At 41.5% G+C, this 21,740-nt stretch overlaps 1 protein-coding gene across 2 annotated transcripts in view; it reads right to left on the bottom strand.

Moving 5' to 3' along the window:
* Positions 1–21,516, bottom strand: part of LOC139927187 (ADP-ribosylation factor-like protein 15) — a 126,664-nt gene extending 105,148 nt beyond the window's left edge. The window contains exon 1 of one of the 2 annotated variants that reach the window (XM_071919243.1): positions 21,197–21,516. In XM_071919243.1, the coding sequence (XP_071775344.1) occupies positions 21,197–21,208 (12 nt within the window). In that variant the 5' untranslated portion in view covers positions 21,209–21,516. Of the gene's footprint in view, positions 1–13,173; positions 13,228–21,196 lie in introns of those variants that run through there. The other variant, XM_071919236.1, reaches the window with a different exon arrangement.
* Positions 21,517–21,740: the final 224 nt, after the last annotated feature.

The raw sequence follows: 21,740 nt of genomic DNA, 5'->3' as shown, positions 1-21,740 counted from the left end.
CAGGCAAGACATTTATTAGCATAGACGAAAATATGCTAAAGCTGCCATAGATGCACTAGTTTAACGTATTGTAGGTGCGGTTACAAGACGAGGAACCAGTAGTTTACTTTCCTTATATACCTGCCACTCAGTTAGTTTCGGCATGTCTACGGATCCACCACAAGCAGGTTGGTTGTTAGTCTCAGACCACTGATTGGTGTGCCGGAATGGTGGTGGTCCCCAATGGAACAGAAAAAGTGAGGATCTGCGTTGATCTCACCAACCTGAATGAAAATGTCTGCCGCGAACTCCACATCCTGCCATGTGTTGAATACACACTCGGCCAGCTGAAGGACACCAAGATCTTCACAAAGCTTGATGCAAAATCAGGCTTCTGGCAGATTCCTCTCTCTCCTGAGTCAATGCTCCTGACTACCTTTATCACCCCCTTTGGGCGCTTTTGCTTCCGGAGATTGCCCTTTGGGATCTCTTCGGCTACAGAACACTTCCAGCAGCGCATGTCCCAGCTCCTGGAGGGTCTGGAGGGTGTCGTATGCCAGATGGATGACATCCTCGTATTTGCTGCAACCCAGGAACAGCACGATGCATGGTTCATGGCTGTCCTGGACAGGCTGCATCAAGTGGGTCTCACCCTGAACGCAAAGTGTGAGTTCTAAAAGAGCGAGGTCAAGTTCCTTGGAAAGATCATTGACGGCAGCGGAGTCAGGCCCGACCCTGATAAACTTTTCTATCGCACACGTCCCGGGTAAAAGTCTGGCCACTGCAGACGTGCTCTCCAGGGTGGCAGTTACTCCCTCTCGCACACCCGAGGATAACGCAGAAGAGCAGCAGGTTGAAGGGCACATAAACTCCGTACTCACTTCACTGCCCATCACAGAGGGGCGCCTCACAGAACTGAGACAAGCACAACAGGCAGATGAGCTGTTAAGACAGGTGGTGCAATACTGTCTTGAAGGATGGCCGGAGGACATTAAGCGAGACAACGCCCTTAAGACATACTGGGCCATCTCTGGAGACCTCACAGTAGCCCAGGGCCTACTACTTAAAGGAACTAGGCTAGTCATCCCTGCGTCGATGCAAAACGACATCTTGGACAAACTCCACACTGGCCACCAAGGCATCACAAAATGCAGGGAAAGAGCCAGGTGTTCTGTTTGGTGGCCAGGACTTAGTAGGTAGCTACAAGAGACTGTTGAAAAATGCCAGAGTTGCTCCCAATACAGACTGCAACCTCCAGAGCCTCTCCTCCCTGGGGAGACCCCCAATGGCCCATGGCAGAAAGTTGGGGCGGATCTCTTCCAACTGGATAACTCCATGTACCTTGTCATGTTTGATTATTTCTCAAGGTTTATTGAGATCGCCAAACTACTGTCAACGACTTCACAAGCAGTTGTTGAGCGCATCAAGTCCTGGTTTGCCCGCCAGGGTGTCCCCCTGCAGGTAATAACAGACAATGGACCCCAGTTCTCCTCCGACACCTTCCGACTGTTTGCAAAGGCCTGGGGCTTCACACACGTGACCTCCAGCCCCCTGTACCCCCAGAGCAATGGCGCAGCAGAACGCGCCGTAGGTACAGCCAAACAACTCCTCAGGAAATCACCTGACCCTTACCTGGCACTACTTGCCTACCGCTCCACGCCCCTTGCCAGTGGCTACTGCCCAGCAGAGCTTCTCCAAGGAAGACGACTCCGCACGACGGTGCCAACTCATCCATCGCTCCTCACACCAGCCTGGCCTGACCTAGCTGCATTCTCGAAGGTAGACCAACAGGCCAAGCGGAAGCAGAAGGCTCACTTCGATGCTCGCCACAAAGCCAAACCCTTCCTAGCCCTAAACCCAGGGGACACTGTCTGGGTGCGTGACTCTAAACAAAAAGGGACCGTGCATCAGTGGGCACACACACCTCAGTCCTACTATGTGCGAGTGCAAGGCCGCACAGTAAGGCGTAATCGCAGAGACCTCACACTCACTCAGCCAGACAACGAGGACCTAACAGATCCTGCCATCCCAGACCCACCTGGACAGCTAGACCCACCAGGACAGCTGGAAGCTGCTCCCTCGAGGGCAGCGTCGCCTCCAACTTCTCCACGTCGGTACCCTGAGAGGGTGCGCCGCCCCCCACCATACTTAATGGACTTCCACATTAACAGTACCTAACACTGAAGGGTCTCTCGTGGGCAGAATAATCCCGTAGACCCTCAGCCACAGGCTCAGGTAGTCCACCCTGACCTGTATAGGTTCCGTCACCATTGTTGGAATATAGGTTGTTTGCAAAAAGAAAAAAAAGAAAAAGAAAAAGAAAACACAAAAACAAACATGTTATGAAAGAGTTCAGTTGTTTCAAAGAAAGGGAGATGGGAGATGTAGTAATAGCTTCTCAGTCTATTACACAGTCTATGTACCTGTATGTTAGGTGCTCCACTAGGGGGCACTGCAGTTCATGTATGCAGGGGAGCTTGGGAGGTGAAGAATAAATCGGGGCTCATTCTACCTTTGAGCATTCAACTTGACATGATGTGTTACGTGGTCTGTCCAACACAACAGTAATTACTGTTTGTTGAGCTATATTGTATGATTAACCAATTTTAAAAATGTCATATGGAACATTCAGAATTCCAAGGTAATGAGATCAATGATCAATGAGTGGATTCATTGTATCCTCTTTTCCATCCCAAGACAAGAGCGAGCTACAAATAACTCTACCTGAAAAACAGGATGACTTTTTTGTCAAATAATTCACACAGTTTCAAAAGTAGGCATTAGACCCTCCTCTCAACACTGGTATTAGCTTTGAGTGTCAATGACTTGTTTAAGAATTACAGATAGGACAGGCCTACTCAGAGTACAGGCTGCCCCTACTTTAAATCACAATGCAGCTTACAAACCAAGAGTTGGTAGCAGAATATCAGTTCCTACTTTCATTTATTTTTTTTGACACTCTATTGGTCCCAAAAAATGAGAAATTTGTCTTTTCATTTCCCACCCTCCACAGGAAGGTCAAAGCACAGGCTCAGCTAAACAACAGCGCCCCTGCAGCTAGTAGGGATTCAGTGTCTTGCTAAAGGACATGCACTTCGGCAGGGCGGATGCCTCTGTGACGGGGACATGAATGTGGGTTTTTCCAGTTGAGGGGCAGTGTCCCTGATCATTATGCCACCTTGCCACCCTGCCTGCCTTGTAGCAACTGATAATGTAATAACTGTCAGGTAATGGAGTAACTTGTCAAAATGTAATAAAAATGTCCCTCTAAATGCGTTGAAAATGTGATAAAATCTTGTTAATGTAAAAAATTGCCAGATTATGTAATCGTATCACACTGACACATTAACCGGTGATTATTACATCATGAAGCGTGCAACTATTTTTGATGATGTAATAACAATATTGACTAAAAATATAAGATACTACATCATTAGTCAATATTATTATTATTACATCAGTCAAAAATATGTTACACCCTTTAGGAAGTAATAATGGCCAATTAATGTTATATCTATATATAATAATATAAAATCTAGGCTATAATAATAATACCTTATCTGGAAATTAATCACATTGACAGATTTTATTATGTTTTTACACCATTTAGTGTTGTTTTTTTTACATTTTGACAAGATGTTATAATATCCAACGTTATTACATAATCAGTTGCTTTTAGAAATGAGGAAGCACACAGGAGCGCAGAAAACTCACAACTGCTGTACAGATGTGCTTTCACCATGCAAATGGCAGAGAAAGTTTAACGTTATTTTTGAAAAATGTATTAACCATGCCTGTTCCTATTACACATAGCAGGGCTCACACCAGAAATTCAAGTTCACTGTTGAGGTAGATCCACATGGTCAATCATTTGTGTGTTCCTACTTTCTATACTCACCAAGGAGTCTTTTTGAACTTTGAAGCCATTTGGCAACATCCAACGGTGATCTATTCAAAACCAATCAGGCATAACAGCACAGTGACTGGTGAAAGAGTCACCTAGTTATTAAGTTGCAAGTGTGCATTTCTGTTTTAAATGTTATCTAAAAAAGGGATTACATCCTAGTTCCAGTTCAAGTGTTAGCTGAAGTTATTCAGCAATGTAAGCCTGTTGTCATGCTTCTGCGTAAATCGCCGACAGACATTAATGTTTTAACACAGAAGAAAAAAAATGATAATAAGGCCATGTGATTCTATGCTGGAGCTTCCATTTGAAAAAAATATTGATCACAGCCACGAATCATTTACTGCGTCTGAGAACAGAAGAGATTTGCTCCTTCTCCCTCTGGAGTCTTGATCTTAAAAGCCAGCTCAAAAGAGAGAAAAAAGAGGGATGGAAAAAAGGGAGGACAGAGAGAACGATAAGTGACAATCATAACATCTTAACAAATGTCATGTGGGTGTAAAAGCAATAGGGAGGAGGTGGCTGCCCACAGCTGATGAGTGGAGAGAGACATTTGTCAGGCCTGTGGAAACAGGAAAAGAGTGAGCCCTGAGCAGTGACACAGCATACAGACTCATGGGGGAAAAGGATGCAAGAGGGACAAAAACATCCTCAAGAGTCTGTGCCTCCTTAGGTGTCAAAACAGAGCCTTGAGCAAGAGACTGGTAAATAGGACAAGTGAAATGAGACCAAGACAAATTCTGAACCATTTCTGAAAGAAGAAAAAAATTGAATCTGTGCACAGCAATTAAAGACTCTTCCATAAGTTAAACAGTATTGGTGGGTGATATGGCCTGAATTTTATGTCACGATATTTAAAAAATTTGGGACGGTAACGGTTTATATCAAACGATAGGCTAGTCGTCACTAGTGGACTGTTCAGATTGCAATACAATCAAACAGTACATCACATGACCAGGCCATGCTATAAAGCACAGATGCAAATCTAATTTGACCTATTTTTATCCAATAATATAAAATTTTAAAAATGTTCTAATTTATTTATAATTATATAAGCCTTAATTACTTTGGCTACATTTCATTAGCCTACATTATACATGTCACAGCTATCAATTCCTGATTAAATAATTTGTCCTCTTTTGCATGATGCTGTTACACTTTATTAATTTACCATCTATACAAATCATCTGATAAACCAATTTATCAGCTACTAACTCACCACCTACAGATAAATCTTCTTACTTTTAACCATGCTGCTTATCACTTATCTTACCACTTATCACTTATTCTATGGTCACAGCAAATACAGCACAAAGACAAATCTGCACGTCGGTAGAGGTCACTGCTCCATATATGCATGAATTTCAAATTTGTCTCATAAGTAAATACTAATAATTAGTGCCTAACTAACTAGCCAGTCAGGTGGCTGGCTGACTCCCAGCATGTTATTAGATGTGGTCAAGTGGTGCTGTGGTAGGTGTGTCAGGGATTATTCCTTATTGTCAAACTCTGCTGTCTAGTAGCACTGGAATACTGTCACATAATATTTTTACTCTCCCGTCGCAAATGAGATCTAAATGTCAATTGGTTCATGTCTCTTAGGAAAAAAATATAGTTTATAGTTGATCAGAATAAAATTCACAACACAGCACGCACATATAAGTAGATAGATTTGATCAATAACACATATAAACAATTAGGTTAATTAGTACTATGAGAAATGATAAATGAAGTTATGTCCCTTCTTCCTTGTGGGAAATGAGGTGCAACAGGAGGTAGTGAGTTCCAGGTGAGGGCTGCTGCCTCCAGGCCGACCTGGGATACTCAAAACCTAAAGTAGCCAAGTTATTGTGATATAAGACAGAGCAACCAAAGCAATCAACATTTCAAAATTCTCTCACATTTTCTACATTCTAATGTAATCAAGTTTTGTGGTTTTGGTTGCACAATTATTTTATTTACTATCACTTTTCAGTACCTTGGGTGTTGGTGAAATGACGCTCCTGTACTAAAATCACTGAAAGAAATGAGACTCTTGGGCTGAACGATGCGGCACGAGCCTAGGGGTCAGGGCCAGCGGTTGGCGGAGCAGCCATTTTCCACTCCATTGGTAGCATAATGAGGCGACCATGGAGTGCCTAATACAATCATTTAAACTCCTCATGGTTACGGCATCCTGCCAAGACACGGTCCACGGAGCAGTAGCCATGGCACCCACAGCTCATAGTCGCTCATGTTACTAATGTCCCATGCACTTGTTGCTCCAGTCCAGATCTTAGTGTCTCAAAAACTGATGGCACTGATGTGGCAATCTTACTAAGGAGGAAGTCTTAAAAAATTCTCCACCACTATACAGAGCCACAACAAAGAATTAGCCTACACACAAACCGCCAACCATTTGCTTACAGCCAAATATCTAACTGCAGTCTTGCACAGAAATATCATGTGACTTGAAATCATTAAGCAAACTCTGATGATGTGCTTTGTATTTAAAATGTACATGAAAGGGAAACCCACTACACCATCACCCCAGGAACTACTGTTTCAATTTACGTGTGCCACACAGAGATGAAACTCTGTATTTCCAGTGCCAGTAGGTATTGGGGCCGATAATGAAAAATAAATCAAGCCTAGCATGAGCCAGTTTTTATCAGCATTAATTTATGAAGCAAAAACATGAGGGAAAATGTGGAAGTAACCAAGACAATGTTAAATGCAGACATGAACTGAACAACCAGCATTGAACAACCATCAGTCAGTGAGAGATGGCAACGTCGAGCCTTGGCTCTTGAAGAGCAAGGTGCAGCAAGCAGTAGTTGATCATGGGCAGGGTAATTTAACTGCCAGTTAATTTCTGCAGGCACCATTTTATTTATTGCAGTTGTGGGGTATGGAGGATTAATTGCAGAAATGTCCACTTGAAATGTGGTAATGTCTTATATGACATATTGTGAGAGTTGAGAATGAGTTTTTAAAAAATTTTGGGGGGGCATTTCTGCTTTATTGGACAATCACAATGGAGAGAGACAGGAAAGACAAGGCAGAGAGAGGGGATGACATGCAGCAAAGGGCACAGGCCGGATTCAAACCCGTGCCGCTGTGATTAGGGCTTAGCCTTATATGCGGCTATGCACTCTACCAGTTGAGCCACAGGGCACCCCCAAGAATGAGGTTTTGAGGGTTGCATAGCCTTATTTGAATGTAGGAATTTAAACTTAAAGGATACGGCTGGTGTTTTTAAAATACATTTCTTATTGTCAACAAATCCTATGAAAATAACAAAATCAACAATGCATTTGCTCTACTCCTGTTACTTGGCTCCAATTGTCATTGGCTCCAATTGTAAGCTAAAAACCTTTAAATACAGCTCACAAAGACATAGTTTCTGTTTTAAAAATCGCTAACTGTTACCACGAAAAGTCAGGCTATTGTAGTTATTACCAAATCAAATTCAAATGGGAACAAATTCTTCATTACGCCAGGGACTATTTTCGGTGCTACGGAACTACTTTTTTGTTTATGGTCGGCTTATTAAGTTGTTTGAGGAAGAAGTCGGCTGGCCCGGTGCATCGCGATGATGAAATATGCTGCCCAGAGCAACGGCATGGCTCTGTGACGTGTTTTTAATCATTTTTTTAATACAATGGAGTTCTATGGCTACTGAGACATGGCTTTATTGGGCATCGGCTACATGGACGAGACTTGTTAGCAAAACAAATTCATTGCTGATTTTGTCATTTTCATAGGATTTGTTGACGGTAAGAAATGCATTAAAAAACACCAGCCTTATCCTTTAATAGGTAAGGAATAGGTAGTGGACATGTTTCAAACCCTAGCATTGACATATACTATATTCAGTCCTACCCAGTTGCCCATTCCTCTGCTAGAGTTTGACAGACATCACTGAGACCAAGATTATACAGATTGATGAGAGAAGCAGCCTAACTGACAAACTTTTAACATGCTGCTTCTTATAGTGTTTTCAGACTGTCAAAACCAGAACTGTCAGAAGTGTTGTTTGTTGTTCATACAGAGCCAGTGCAGAGCTATAGCCTATATAGAATCTGAGCTACAGAAATGCAACAGCACAGGGAATACATTACAGCAATCCTCTCCCACTACATCACGTATGTTACGGTTAGATTTTGCACGTCACTGTATATCATTATGACTCAGCAGGGCCTTGAATCTCAATGCCCACAAGCCAATAAAAACAATCACTCCTTTGAGCATCTCCATGGTAGCCTTATATTGATCCTCATTGTAAGCACTCAGTAACTCCTCAGGAAGCCTTAGTGCTGGGCATCAAACTCAACAGTCCAAAGAGGCTTTGACTCTTCCTCACATCCATCACATGCACTGATCTGAAAGTTTCAAATGAGCTCTTGAGGGTAACACCACTTTGATGTCTTCACAGATTTAATTTTAATTCATAATTCATTTTTATATATTGCCGAGTTTACACTGTTGTGTGTGTTATGTATTGTTGTTGTTATTTATTGTGTCTGGGGAATGTCATTGCAAGTTAGCAATTCATTGTATCTTGGTGTACACCAGTAAACTTTATCTTTTTGTTTCATATGCACTCCTGCTATCATTTCCCCCATCAGCTTATTCTCATCTGTCCCCCCAGTGAGGCCTGCACATGACAAGTCTATAAATGTTTCATGCTTACAGCTAACTTGCTGTGAAAAGTATATAATTCTGACATTACAGGTCCTTCATAGTTAGTACAATTACAATCACAACAGGCTGTAATCACTGCATGACTGCATTAATTAGCATTAAACTAGGCCTTAATTTACATACTATTCCTTTTGCAGCTTATTTCTGTCTATACTTCAATGGGGATATTTCTCACACACCCTCACCTAAGATGAAACTACGCTAAGTGGACTATTGCTTCCTTATTTTATTTATATATATAATATTTATTCAGCAGCAGTGCCCCTCCACTATACTGGAATTGCTTCGTCTGCTAGATATGGGCCTATGTAAAGACTGAAAATGCATCATTTGATCATATTGCTTCAAAGTAAGAGCCAGCCGGGACAAAAGGTCCTGAAACTGATACTGGAAATAGTGCTGGAAGCAAACCCTGGTTCCAGCACTGAAATCACCCCCATCCTGCTGTAACCAAAAACTCTAGAAGAAACATTATTAAAACTACATTACTGAAACCTGTAAACTTTGTTACCACAATCATTGTATAGTGGTTAGATAGGACGAGGAAACAGAGGAAAAGAGGCATGTTGCCTTGTAGGCTATTACATTCTGATGGGAGCAAAGTCATTTTCAGTTACTCAAAAGCAATAACAATTGTTTTAAACATTTTGGTCACTCAAAGAAGCATGGTAGTACAAGCCCACAACAAATTCTGTAATGAACATCTAGCCTTGTGCGTATTTTCCTATTTAAAAAAACAATATATCCATTTCAAAACTGCTTGAGGGCAACAATCAGCATTCCAGTAGAAAAACTAGCCAGCTCAATGCTGTTAGTGCGTACTTAGTGTGACATCAGGTCGACCTCTGAACTAACAAATCCTAATTTTATGCACCAAGGACAATATGCACTACGGTTGGACAGATACAGTATATCAACATATACCGATAAAAAAAAACACATATTGGGCCCAAGTCAAATGTGCTTCTCTACAACTGTCTAAATTCTCACTTGATACCAGGGTAGGCCTGTCCAACAAATGCTGAGCAGCCTGACATTTCTCTCCCCAGTAGCATTTTGTATTGAGGGGAATGAGGCATTCTTGTCTGAGGTCTTGAGGCTTTTCACTGATTTGCAGGATAAGATCAGTGCCGCACTGCCATCATCACTACTGCTCAAAGCAGAGGAGAAGGCAGTTATTGATTTCATTCAGAAACGCCTTGGCTTTTGTATCCAACCAATTCATGCAGCTGCCTACATGCCAGACCCACAAGTGTGCTGGGAAGACACTCAGCCTCTCTAGTGAAGAAGCAAACCCAGCCTATAGCATAATAACAGCCTTGACATGCCACCTTCATTTTCATGAGGGGAAGGTTCTAGGAAGTTTGGCCAAATTCACAACGAAGGATGCATGTGGAAGGGAGGATGCCATATAGGATTCTTCCACCCACATCACAGCATCATTCTGGTGGAAGGGACTGTCCGCCATTGCTGCTGCTACTCAGATCCCATCAGCAGCATCTGAGCACAACTGGTCTCTCTTTGGGAACACCAACACCAAGGTACACAACTGTCTCACGAATGCAAAGGTGGAGAAATTGGCGGCAATTTACTCCAACCTTCTCAAACCGAAAATGACATTCCCCAAAATAAAATGGTTACTGTTCTTGAAACCCCTTTGACTACAGGCATAATCATGGTCTTTTCTGAAAGGTAAGCTTTGAGAGTTTTTTCTCCAAGTGTCAGAATTACTGTAAATATTACTGAAGCAGAGTAACAGAGGCTAAAAACAGTGGAAGTTGAAGTTTTTTTTCTCGCCTAAAAGAAAACTGATTTTTGAGTGTAAACAGCTGCCTGTGCCAGATCAGCTTAGAAACTCAATGGAGCCATGGCCACAAGGCTGACCACATTTGAGTTGATAACAATACCACCAACAAGTTTACTTTTTATGTTATATATTTCATGAACCTGTTGGAGGGGAGAAAGCTGAAAGAATTTCATTAGTGTGAGTTTCAGTTTAAATGAGCTTAAGAGAGTTTAAGTGTTACATGATGGTCTAAATACAGAATTCTGGAGAAAACCATGAATATTTGTCAGTTTTTGGCATGACATGGTCAGATTTAAAGATATTGGTATTGGCCTTCAAAAACCCATATCGGTCAAACCCTGATATGCACTTTTTCATGAATAACATTGTCCTACTGTTCATATTCAATCTAGCCTATGTTGTGAACAGTGCTAAGGGCAGAGCTAGTCAGGTAGCTCTCCACATACTTCCATGGAAACTGTCAGATACACCTGCCTACATGTTCCACAACAAGAACTCACAAGACACCAGTTGCTGATCCAACATCTCTTAAGTTATTGCCCAATAAATCTAGGGCTGAAATGATTCCTCGAGAAACTCGATTACTAAAAATCAGCTTCGTTTAATCCATATAACTATATACACGCTCACTGTGTTTCGTACGGATGATTATTACTGTTGCACAACGCGCTGGAGAAAGAAAGAGAAAATAGCGAAGGGCGAAGAGAAGAGACAGGCCAGAGAAAACAACAGAAAGTGTCCAAAGTTTGGGATCCAGTGTTGCCAACTTGGCGACTTTGTCGCTAGACTTAGCGACTTTTCAGACCCCCCTGGCAACTCTATTTCTCAAAAGCGACTAGCGACAAATCTGCCGACTTTTTCTGACCATGGGAAGCAATGTCAATGTGTTGAATCCCAAAGCATTTGGCAATAAATTGGTTTGGCTGATGCCGGTTTTCTCTACTTGCTTGTCTAATCCAGAGAGGTCTGACGGTCACAGCGCTTCCCACACAGCGTGGCTCCCTCCCTCCGCTGAGAGCAGGGACTGTAGGATAGGGTCCACTTGTAATTGCTACCGGCGTACACCGAAACTGGCCCGGGTGGGCGGAGTCAGCACTTAATATTAAAACGGGATGAGATGAAGGCTAGTAAAGAATGCACGTTAATTATGGCTATATGTAATGGCTAGTTAAGAACGTAAATCAATATGGTGGCTAGTTATGATGTCCCTAAGTTAGCTAAGTTTTGCTCAAGAAAATAACCACAGAAAATAAAACGCTGCAGTCAATTTGTGAAAGCCTGAGCTTCATTCATGTTATTACCGTATTATGATAGTCACACACACACACACACACACAACTACTCAAAATATCAGGTGGTGTAAGTAGCAGTTAGAGCCTAAAATGCACTAATCCAATACAGCAGGTATATTCAGTTTAGTTTGATTGCAGTGAGTAGCGTCAGCAGGTGTAGGGCAACCCTTCAACACAGTAAATAAATGTACATTAGCCAGTCTTATGAACTTGTATGATATTTAGGCCTAGTAATAAATATCAATAATTACTATTTCACCTCTTTTTCAGTAAATCACAGTGTCGTATGGACAGCTTCGTGCGGACAGCTTTTCTCTTTTGTATATTTACTAGTGCTCTTTAATAAAGCAAAAGTATTTCTTATCCGATTACTCGATTAATCGATGGAATAATCGGTAGAATACTCGATTACTAAAATAATCGATAGCTGCAGCCCTAAATCTAATACCCACCCAGTGTATTCCTACTCACTTGATTTGTAAGTGGTTGAAAAGATGAGTCATAGAAATGTGCATCATGTCTGATTTTAGTGTTTCTCACTCCTCTTTCAAAATAAGCCTCTCACTTGAATTTCATTGAAACAGCTTCACCAAACTGGTCATGGAATTACCGAGAGACGTGACAATATGCGCCATGAGTCATCGACTACAGTTAAAGACAACTGCGTTTCAGCTTGCTTTATTTTCCACAAGGAGCTTCATTTGTGCAGAGGTAAAAAGCAACGAACAGGACAGTCACAACAATCACAACAGACAACAAATCCGTTGGTCAACACAAAACTGACAAATTTAGACATAAATTTGCGACACACTGACAGATGCCTCTCCACCTGTCGACACCGCAGCGCCACAACTGTGTTTACTCCAATTCAGTTAGAATATAATGGTGTGCATTCAAAAAATTACATAGAGGCAATTTTGGAAATTCCCTACATTGTCACTCACAATATATTGTAAATGAATGTTTTTTTAACCACCTTCATCCAATAAACATTAGTCGTTTCAGTCAAGCCTCAAAAGCAGAGCACAACTATACCAAAACAACTGCAACATCAACAGCATTTCCATCTCAGCCTCTGTAGTATAATATTCATTGGATCCATTCATAAGTGCATTCTACTTCAGATAGCCTGAACTACAAGCCACAGACCAAGCCAGTAGCTAGGAGCTGAGGAAAAAGCACCATAATCTATATTTGCTTCTATTTTCATATAAGTAGACTAAACCCTAAGATTACTTGTTCTCCATGCAGTTAATTTACATCTCACAGTACTGACACTCCTGTTCCACCTTAATATTATGTTAACACCCACTCAAATGCAACCGAGCTTACTCTCCATTCACTGACCAAGCAACAGTGGCTGCTTCAGCACACATGCACACTATCTGTTTCAAAACACGAGAACCAAAGATAACCGTGTTGCAAACACCTTCAGTCCTACACACAGCACAGTACAACCCTGCCGGTGTGACAGACAACACAATAGCATGTATACATTTGCTTACCGTGTAAAGCCCAATCCTGCACAAGGCAAGGGAGAGCTGCATGTGTTCCGACATTGTGCTCAGCAACAAGCGTTACCCCCGGCAACAAACAAGCCAAGCCCCTGGAGTAATTGCATGGAAGGAGGAGGATCAGGAGTAGTGGAGCACAACAATGTCAAGTCAACAGCGCGAGTCTGGCCCCTCTCTGCCTCACTGTTAGTAGCCCATATCCAAAAAAACATTTCCTTTCACCTGAGCTGACCGGAGGGGTTTGTTAGGGTGGGGGTGAGCAGGATTGGGGGTTGTGTGGGGTGGGATTACTCCTTGTATTCATTCATAGAAAAAAAATATTGCCAGGAGGAATCAGCGGACAGAGACGAGATTTAGTTCGCAAGGATCTCTCTCCACAGAGATTAAGGGCTCAGTGATAACTAGGGCTCCAGAATAAGACTGCAAATTGGATTAGTCACCATTACACACCCACACATTATGCCCACATGCACAAACATACGCACATGTTCTTTGCACACACACACACGCAGCTACTTGAAGTATGAACATTTTTGGTTTCTATACAAGGGGATGAAGGCTTGACCACTTCATCTCTCAGCGGCCGTGAGGATTTCAGTCACTGTTGTGGGACCTGAGTTGGATGCTTTGTTGGAAGTCTGCTCGAGCGAAACTGTGAGTCAGGTTGAAATAGCTTGTTTTAGTCAGCTGTCTAGAAATAGTTGCTGCCAGTGCCATCACCTGCTGATATACTGCAGTGATTAAATGTAGTGTTCAGCTGTAACGCAGTTGCACAAAGTGACAACTAATTGCTTTGGCGACAAGTTGAATTCAAATCGATATGATCTTTGATGATTATAAACATCTTCCTGTGCAATCTAGAACTAGTTTTTTAATTACGCCTAAGCCACTTAGTCTAATTCATGTCTGGATTCTACCTAGTAAGCTATTGTGGTAATCAAAGTCCTAAAAATAAAGAACGTGAGAACAAAACATGGCTAAAAGAAGACTTGTTGTTCTTTTAGGTCCACTGAACAACAAAACCCAGAGGATGTCATATCAGGTCTCTCAATCCTAGAGAGGGAGCAGCACTGCTGTGCTCCTGAAAGCCAATCTATCCAAACATTATCCTCAGTGCATTAAAGGCACAGCTCTATTTAGCTACATTCCAGCTTGTACAAACCCAAACTCATGCAACAAGTGAGAGGAAATTGGCAGAAACTCAATTTGGCTGATTGTCTTATCCTACCCAGTCCTGCCATTAAGTGAAAAATAGGTAATAATATAATTATTCCACAACTCCATAAATCCATGAATTATTACAGTACAGCCAGTAGTGTAGTACGCTGGTATTCACACTGATGCATGCTTCCCGCCATAAAATAACATGAAGGGTTTCATTCCAAAATAAAAAACAAGAAAAAGATGATGTTCATTGCTCAACGTAGACAATTGTATTCTCTAAATGTCTAATTCGTATGCTCAAGATAGCCAAGAACTTTACATTCAGTACTTTTCAGTTTAATGGGCAAAAGTTTGGCCTACTGGTCAGAGTGACTGTGCCATTATGGAAAGGTCACAGGTTCAAACCCTGCAACAGCCGTGTGTATTTGAAGTATCTTTTAGCAGGACACCGAAGCCCTATCTGCTTACTCATTGTTGAATCGGCTAACAGCATTAGCTAAATGTAAGGCTGCACAATTATGACAAAAATGCTAATCCCCATTATATTGCTTAATATTGTGATCACGATTATGAATTTTATAATTAGGTAAGTTTCAGGAAACAAAATTATTTTATTGCATTTTTGCACCTTAACATATATTGTCACTTTTTTCAGTGCAGTATTTCTGAAAGTAGCCGCAGCTAGAAAGTCTTGTTTTCACTCTCACTGTCTTACTCTTATTGTGGTCTTTATCTATTTAAGTTGAAATAATAAAAAATTACTACTTTATTACTTTGGGGCGCAACTACAACCTTAAGGCGAACTTTGCAAACACTTCAATATCGTCGAATTACACTAAACATAAAATCACAATGTACGATTACTTGATTATACAATTAATTTTGCAGGCTTGGCTAAAACTGCATTTTCATGCCAGCCATCATCTTGTCAGAGTGGCTGTCTTCTCTAACAGAGTACCTGTCACCTTTTTTCAAGAGTGAATATCTCGTTTCATAATGAAACTCTTCATGCGTCAACAAGCCAGCACATAATACTTTATCTATTTGACTCTATATCAGAGTAAGCTTTCCTATGCCTGGCCTCAGTCCCTGATAAAACCCTGATTATCACATTGCACTTGTTTAAGGCTTTCATGGCCCTGTCCCACAACTCTTGTGTAAGAAAAAGACCAAAATGTCCAGAAAGTGTCACTGTTACAAGGTAAGGCAGCGCTTAAACCAACAAATTGTTCTACCTATCCATGTCTTTCATATCTATTAGGAGAAACTAGTAAGGAAAAGCCAAGTTAGGCCCTAGACAATGAGAGTGGTGATGGCAAGACAGAAAGTAAAGGAAATGAAATGCAATAAAAACAAAAGATAAAAACAGTCCACTATAGTGCCTCTTTAGACAAATGGTCCATCAACTTATATGGATGTCAATAAAAAGTGAACTCAAAGTGCCTCTGTGCTTGTTCATGATCAAAGCATAATTAAACCCCATAAATATTCCACTATCTTCAACAGTATCACTCTGGTATTGGCCCAAGATGCTGACTCACTAGCACTCTCCACAGACACACGGGAATCACTGCAATCAGCTGGCCAGCATAAACAAAAACCTGAGACTGGTCGACAATCAGCGGGCTGCTAGCAGGTTACAAACAGGGGTGGAGGTTCAGGAATGCTGCCAAGAATGTTCAGAAAGGCATTTCATATTATAGCTTGAGGCTATGCACTTTAAATAAAGGGCGGTGTTAGGAACTGTGGCCAAGTGGACCAAACTTTAGGCAAATGCACAATATCAATTCACCATTCCCACGGAGACTGAGTAAGCTACCTCACCTACACAAAAGGTAAATGGATGTTAAAGCATAAAAAAAAACAGATTCAGATTCCTGAAAAACAACTGCATTTCGTTGCTTCCCTTAGGCATCTTGTGAGAATGCTGGCGCTCTTATCTACATACAGTAGGTCGTCTTTGTTCGCCCCTGAAAAGTGCCTGGCTGAGAAGTCTACTAGCAGCAGCGAGGTGTGGAACACGGTCGGATAGCTGACAAAACTGAAAGAAAACTAACACCACTCTCGTATCCCATAGGCTCGCAAGCTGTACTATTCACATGCTGCCAAGAACTTCCCATCAGCTCTCTTGCCTCTGCGTTACGGTGGTGGGTTGCCAGTCTGCTGTGGCCTGCTGTGTGCCCTTGGACAGAGGGATCTGATCTGAAATGCAGTCTTTCACCCATAAACAGATGCGGGATTCCATTGAGCACATTTCTTTTCATAAAAAAGGTGAGATCCTAGTATTGGTAGGAAAAACAACTGACTAATTGAAGGGTTTCATTCCAAAATACATGCTACATAGGCCTAGATGTTGTATGTTCATATGTTCCTTGCTCAATATTTGGGAAAAACACAGATCATAACATCCTCTGAACTGTTAATTCTTAAAATAAACTCTCGTTAATAAATTCTCGTAAAATAAACTAGAATTGTCAAGAATATTCAATAGTGGGTTTCACCTTCATGACAGCAATGCCGTTAAGTAAGATAAGAGACCACTGTCTGTTATTTAATTGTTCTGGGAATGTGTCTTCTTCACAACCTGAACAAACTAAGGTCGGACAATTTAGGAAACCACTGAGATACTAACACATCATTACTGCCTTAAATTGTTTTTCAGTGTCAAAACCCTATTAGCACCAGGTGCTGAGAGATCATCTTAAGTGGCTAACAAATTGGACAAAATAGTGATGTCTCCATGTGTTACGCTCGAGTCAAGAGAATGTAGTATCCATCCCACATCCACAGTTTTGCAAAGTTTGAGACCTAGCTGAGAGCCAAGTAGTTATTCTTACTGCATTAGAAAAAGTTGCCATGTATGGTTCATAATCTTTCTAGAAAATTCAACATTGTCCATTACTTGTAATTTGCATGAAAAGCACAGAGGATGCCTTCAGATGCTGATCCAATATCTAAATATGCTACTGATCCTTATAAAAGCTCATAATGATGGCAGTAAACTCAAGAGGAAGAGGGGAAGAGACAGGTTGGCACTCAATAACTACTTTCTGGTTAAAAACAACAATAGATGAGGGTGAGATTTCTGAGAAGATGACAGCCTGTGCAATGCGCTGCTTGTTGTCCATTTTGATGCGGTTGGGCAAACTACACCTGGCTATTAACATGCATCAGATTGTTCAGATTGTAGTCAGAATAGAGCTTAACCACATAGAAATGCACCCAACCCACCTCCAGAGGTGTTCATATTAACAAAGTTCAAATGCAATTGCTTTTCCAATCTACATACAACAACCACGTGAAAAGGAAATAAGGATTTGTGCACAGATCCAACCAGGACCAAAGCAAACAGGTGGTAGGCAGCTTGGATCGTAACTTAAAACTAGCTAACTGAAAACAGTAGCACATAGATAGGACTCTTATGGATAGGGAACAGACGAGACCAGGAGTCTGTCATTTTGGTCTGAGAAAACTATTAATAGTAATGACAACAGCTGCATAAAACTGCCTTCTCAGCTGATGCCTATGGTATACCTGGCTAGGATGACTTCTTCCTCCATTTTCAGAAGTAAGGAAAGAGTAGCCTACACGTAGTAATGCAATTTCCATAGGGCTTGCCATCTCTCTAAAGGATGTAAATATTACTAGAGGAAGTAATATGCACAGCAAGTCTGCATTTTGCAAAGAAAAGTGCAATCCAGTCTCTATGTGGACACTGGAGATGCCTTTTAGATTTAGATACAATCTGGATAAAAAAAATTTTTTAAAAGTTAATTTATAGCCAACAACCGCCATGAAGTTGGATCTTGCAGGATTAGCCGACTGTAAATTCAGATAGTCAGTGGTCACTTTATCTTACAATTCAACCAGTTTTAAAACAACACAAAGCCAGCAAGTGGTTTAGCTATTAGCCTGTATTTTTCCCAATCACCAGTCATGTTTAAACTAAATGTTATTCATTCACTTGTGTGTCCCGAACAGAGAGAGGTGTATCGAATGGGTACGTTTTCTTGACATGTACCATTCCAGCCCAAGTATAATGTGAGATCAGTATTCCAGCCACCCACTTCAACGTATTTAGGTCAGGCGTTTAACAAAATAAATGCATATTTCCAAGCCAATCAAAAGCAACTATTCAACAGAGCTGTTGCATTGAAAAAAAAAAAACAATCAGTGAAGTAATTGGATAAACTAACAGTCACCCCATTGCACCCAATTTTCCTCCCATTTCATGCCTCCTGAACATGAGGCAGATGTGTAGAAGTGTGGGTCAGCCCCTTGTTAGAGGAGGATCTGTCTAGTTATTCCTTCTCACCCACCACTACCATTGTCTGGGGTCAATGTGGGGGGTTGTTATCATTGAATCCAGGCTAGTCGATCATAATTTAAATTCCACAGAACACATACTGGCTGTTTCTGCATCAGACAAAATGAAATCTTTTTACAGCACCATAGATCTGGTTTCCTTTAGGGCAAAGATAGAGATATGACTTGAATGTCGATGTACCTGAAGGGTAATCATTCCTGTGTAGCGGAAATATCTAGTTATCTCTTCTACAAAGGCAAAAGTTGTTTAAGTCTGCAGAAATAGCCTACAGTCTGTGAATTTGTCTACATCCATAACTTAAGTGCGGTGAAAGAGCCCTAGTTTGCATAAGGCCAAGAATAGGAGTATGATAGACAATGTCTTTGCAGCACAAAGCATTATTTACAAAAGTACCTTATCTGCTACTGTAAAAGCACTGAAGAATAACGCTGCATGCCCATGCACATGTTTAGAAAATTACCAATATATTCATAGTCTGGTTTCCTCACACACAAAGTACATCTAGGATGTCACCCACAACAACTGCAATTTGTCAAATTTGTCAAAGTCTTCGACACATCAGGGTCTGAGAGTTCACCACACAGTGCACTTGTAATTTGGTAAGGCTGTGTCATGGCAACAGCTAGCACCGAATTCCTCTCTCGGTGCAGCCGTTTTGTGTGTTCTTTTTTAACACTATGCTGACCATGCAGGGGTATGGCGCTTCAACATGCTCCTGTCCCTAGTTGAAACAGAATCCACCATAGGTGGATTCTGTTTCGGTTTCACAAGTCAAACAGTACAGTAATTGCCCAGCAATGTGCAACAATTTCAGTCAAGTTCATCCCAACTGGCCTTAGGTTACTAGGGCAATAACACCTCCAAACCTTGCCTGGGTAAAAGCATGAACAGGAAGGAATACTACATACATTTGTTAAAGTTTAATTTTCAAATATGAGAAGCGCCTTTTGATTGCTGGGAGAGAGGCAGGCTAGTTGGAGCCCAAGTTTTGTGCCAGGTCTCCAGTGCTGCACAGCAGGAAAGGAGGCCCAGCGCCTATTGAGTGCCTGACCTCTGAGGACAGCCAAGCACTCGGCTCCGACAGTCCACAGAGTTACAGCTGTGCTTTTTTTCCACAGCGGGCTGGACCCACAGAAAAGTGACGGTCACAGAAAAGAATAAATCCCTCAAGCCGGAAAACAAATTTTTCCCCTAAATATGCAGGATTATATGCACGTGCATGGAATACAATCATATTTCAAAACTGATCAAAATATACTGGTTACAGTTGGTGGTTGCAGTTTATTGCAACTTGCAGCAATCCTTCCCCAATGACTAGATGAGGGAAAAAAGGTTGATCCTGTTCTCTTATTGCAGAGAGTCAAGGAGAGAAAGGAAAGAGGTGAGGGCAACATTCATTACAACTGGTGAGGGTGCTCCCTTTGACAGCATTGCCTCTAATGTTTATCTTTGGTTTCAGACACTTTCCATTAACATCTAAGATTACAGAATAACTTATTTAACTTATTTAAACTATGAATGCTCCACATTGGTGCCTTTTTATTCCCCACAAGATGTGTTACTGCAAGGCCAGAAGCACAGACAAGGTAGACATTAATCAGTTTGTGAGAACTGTGACACAACTGTTTTTGGTGCCAATTACTGGAAAGGACATTGCTGTGTAATCTGAACTCAAGAAATGTCCTGATAAAGTAAAAGTTCAAAGTTCTTTTTAGGTCCCACACGTCTTGTGAGGCCCATTATAAACAAGCTGATAACACTGGGTGGGCAAGTTCCTCAGCATTTCACAGTGTCACTGTCCTTGTAATGTGACGACACCATGTCTGTGTACTCTTTCCTCTGGCTTTATAAATTCCCTGGGAAAGCCTATAGCTACAACTTCCTCCCCATTGTTGCACTGTTAAAGCAGCACCCATCCCATCCCTAGAATGTGGGCAAAGGCCCAAAACCGTAATCTCCCAGGCCCAAGTTGGTACAGTAGCCTGCATTGTAACAGGTCTACTGACCACAGCAATGACAAAATAAACACGTAATATCTCAACCCAAAACGTAACGCTAAGCTAATTTCACGGCCTAATGTCAGTGCAGTATAGACATTGAAGTTGCTGACCCAAATGACATCATGACTCAAAGTAGCCTAGCTAACACTTTTTACAGAGCAGCTAAGCTCAGCAGCAAGTTTTCAAGCCGTTTGAAAAGTAAAAGCTTAATGCCACATTAGGTAACAACACTTAAAGGGAGTAGTTAAATAATGTGATCATGTTTCACATGTAAACAGATCAGGATGTGGGTCGACCAGTTAGACCTAGTTCACAGAAGACACTGAAATGATAAAACCTATTGAACTGACACATTAGCAAAACAACGAAGCCCTGGTTAGCTAACTTACTTCACATAATTGTTGACAGTCACACCTGAATGACAGTCCACTGTCTGGATAAGGAGCCAAATGGCAAGAAACCAAGTCAATATTTGGTTAGAAAAAGCAATAGGCTACCAATGCAAAACGATTCAGTTACTCACCAGATAATCCATGTACTATTGCTGACCAGTCACAGTTGCACGAATTGGTTTTTACAGTAATCCTGATTTTGCCTCGGCGAGTGCAAATTTAATGGATTTGGGCACACGTCGCTTTGTATTCCCCGCCTTTCGACAGCCACAGAAAAATAAAATCAGCCTTCGGTAGGGTTACAAACAGGATTTCTCGCCGTCTTCTCTACCATGAACCCAAGTTTCAATACAGCACCGACGGCGTTTGTTTATAAAGATCAAGTCCGCTTCGTTTGTATCTTTTTTTCTAAATAAAGACCCCCTCGCCCACCGGCTGACTTCCAGTTTTATCACACAATATCAGTGAGTGTTTGGTTGAGGAAACTAGTGAAGCCTACAACGCTACGTCATTCACGTCGTTTTTAGTACGTAGCGTGGTCACATGACCAAACACATGGTCCCTATTTTCATTCTGTAAAGGGAACGCCGCTATTTCTGGCAGCTATTGTACTGGTTCAAAAACACTGATAATGAAGAAATGTAAAAAAAAAAAAGCAGTCTTCTATTTAGAACA

Source organism: Centroberyx gerrardi, chromosome 8, assembly GCF_048128805.1.
Source record: "Centroberyx gerrardi isolate f3 chromosome 8, fCenGer3.hap1.cur.20231027, whole genome shotgun sequence".
NCBI lineage: Eukaryota > Metazoa > Chordata > Actinopteri > Beryciformes > Berycidae > Centroberyx > Centroberyx gerrardi.
Note: the sequence above shows the minus strand (reverse complement) of the source record. Positions and strands in the feature narration are given on the sequence as shown.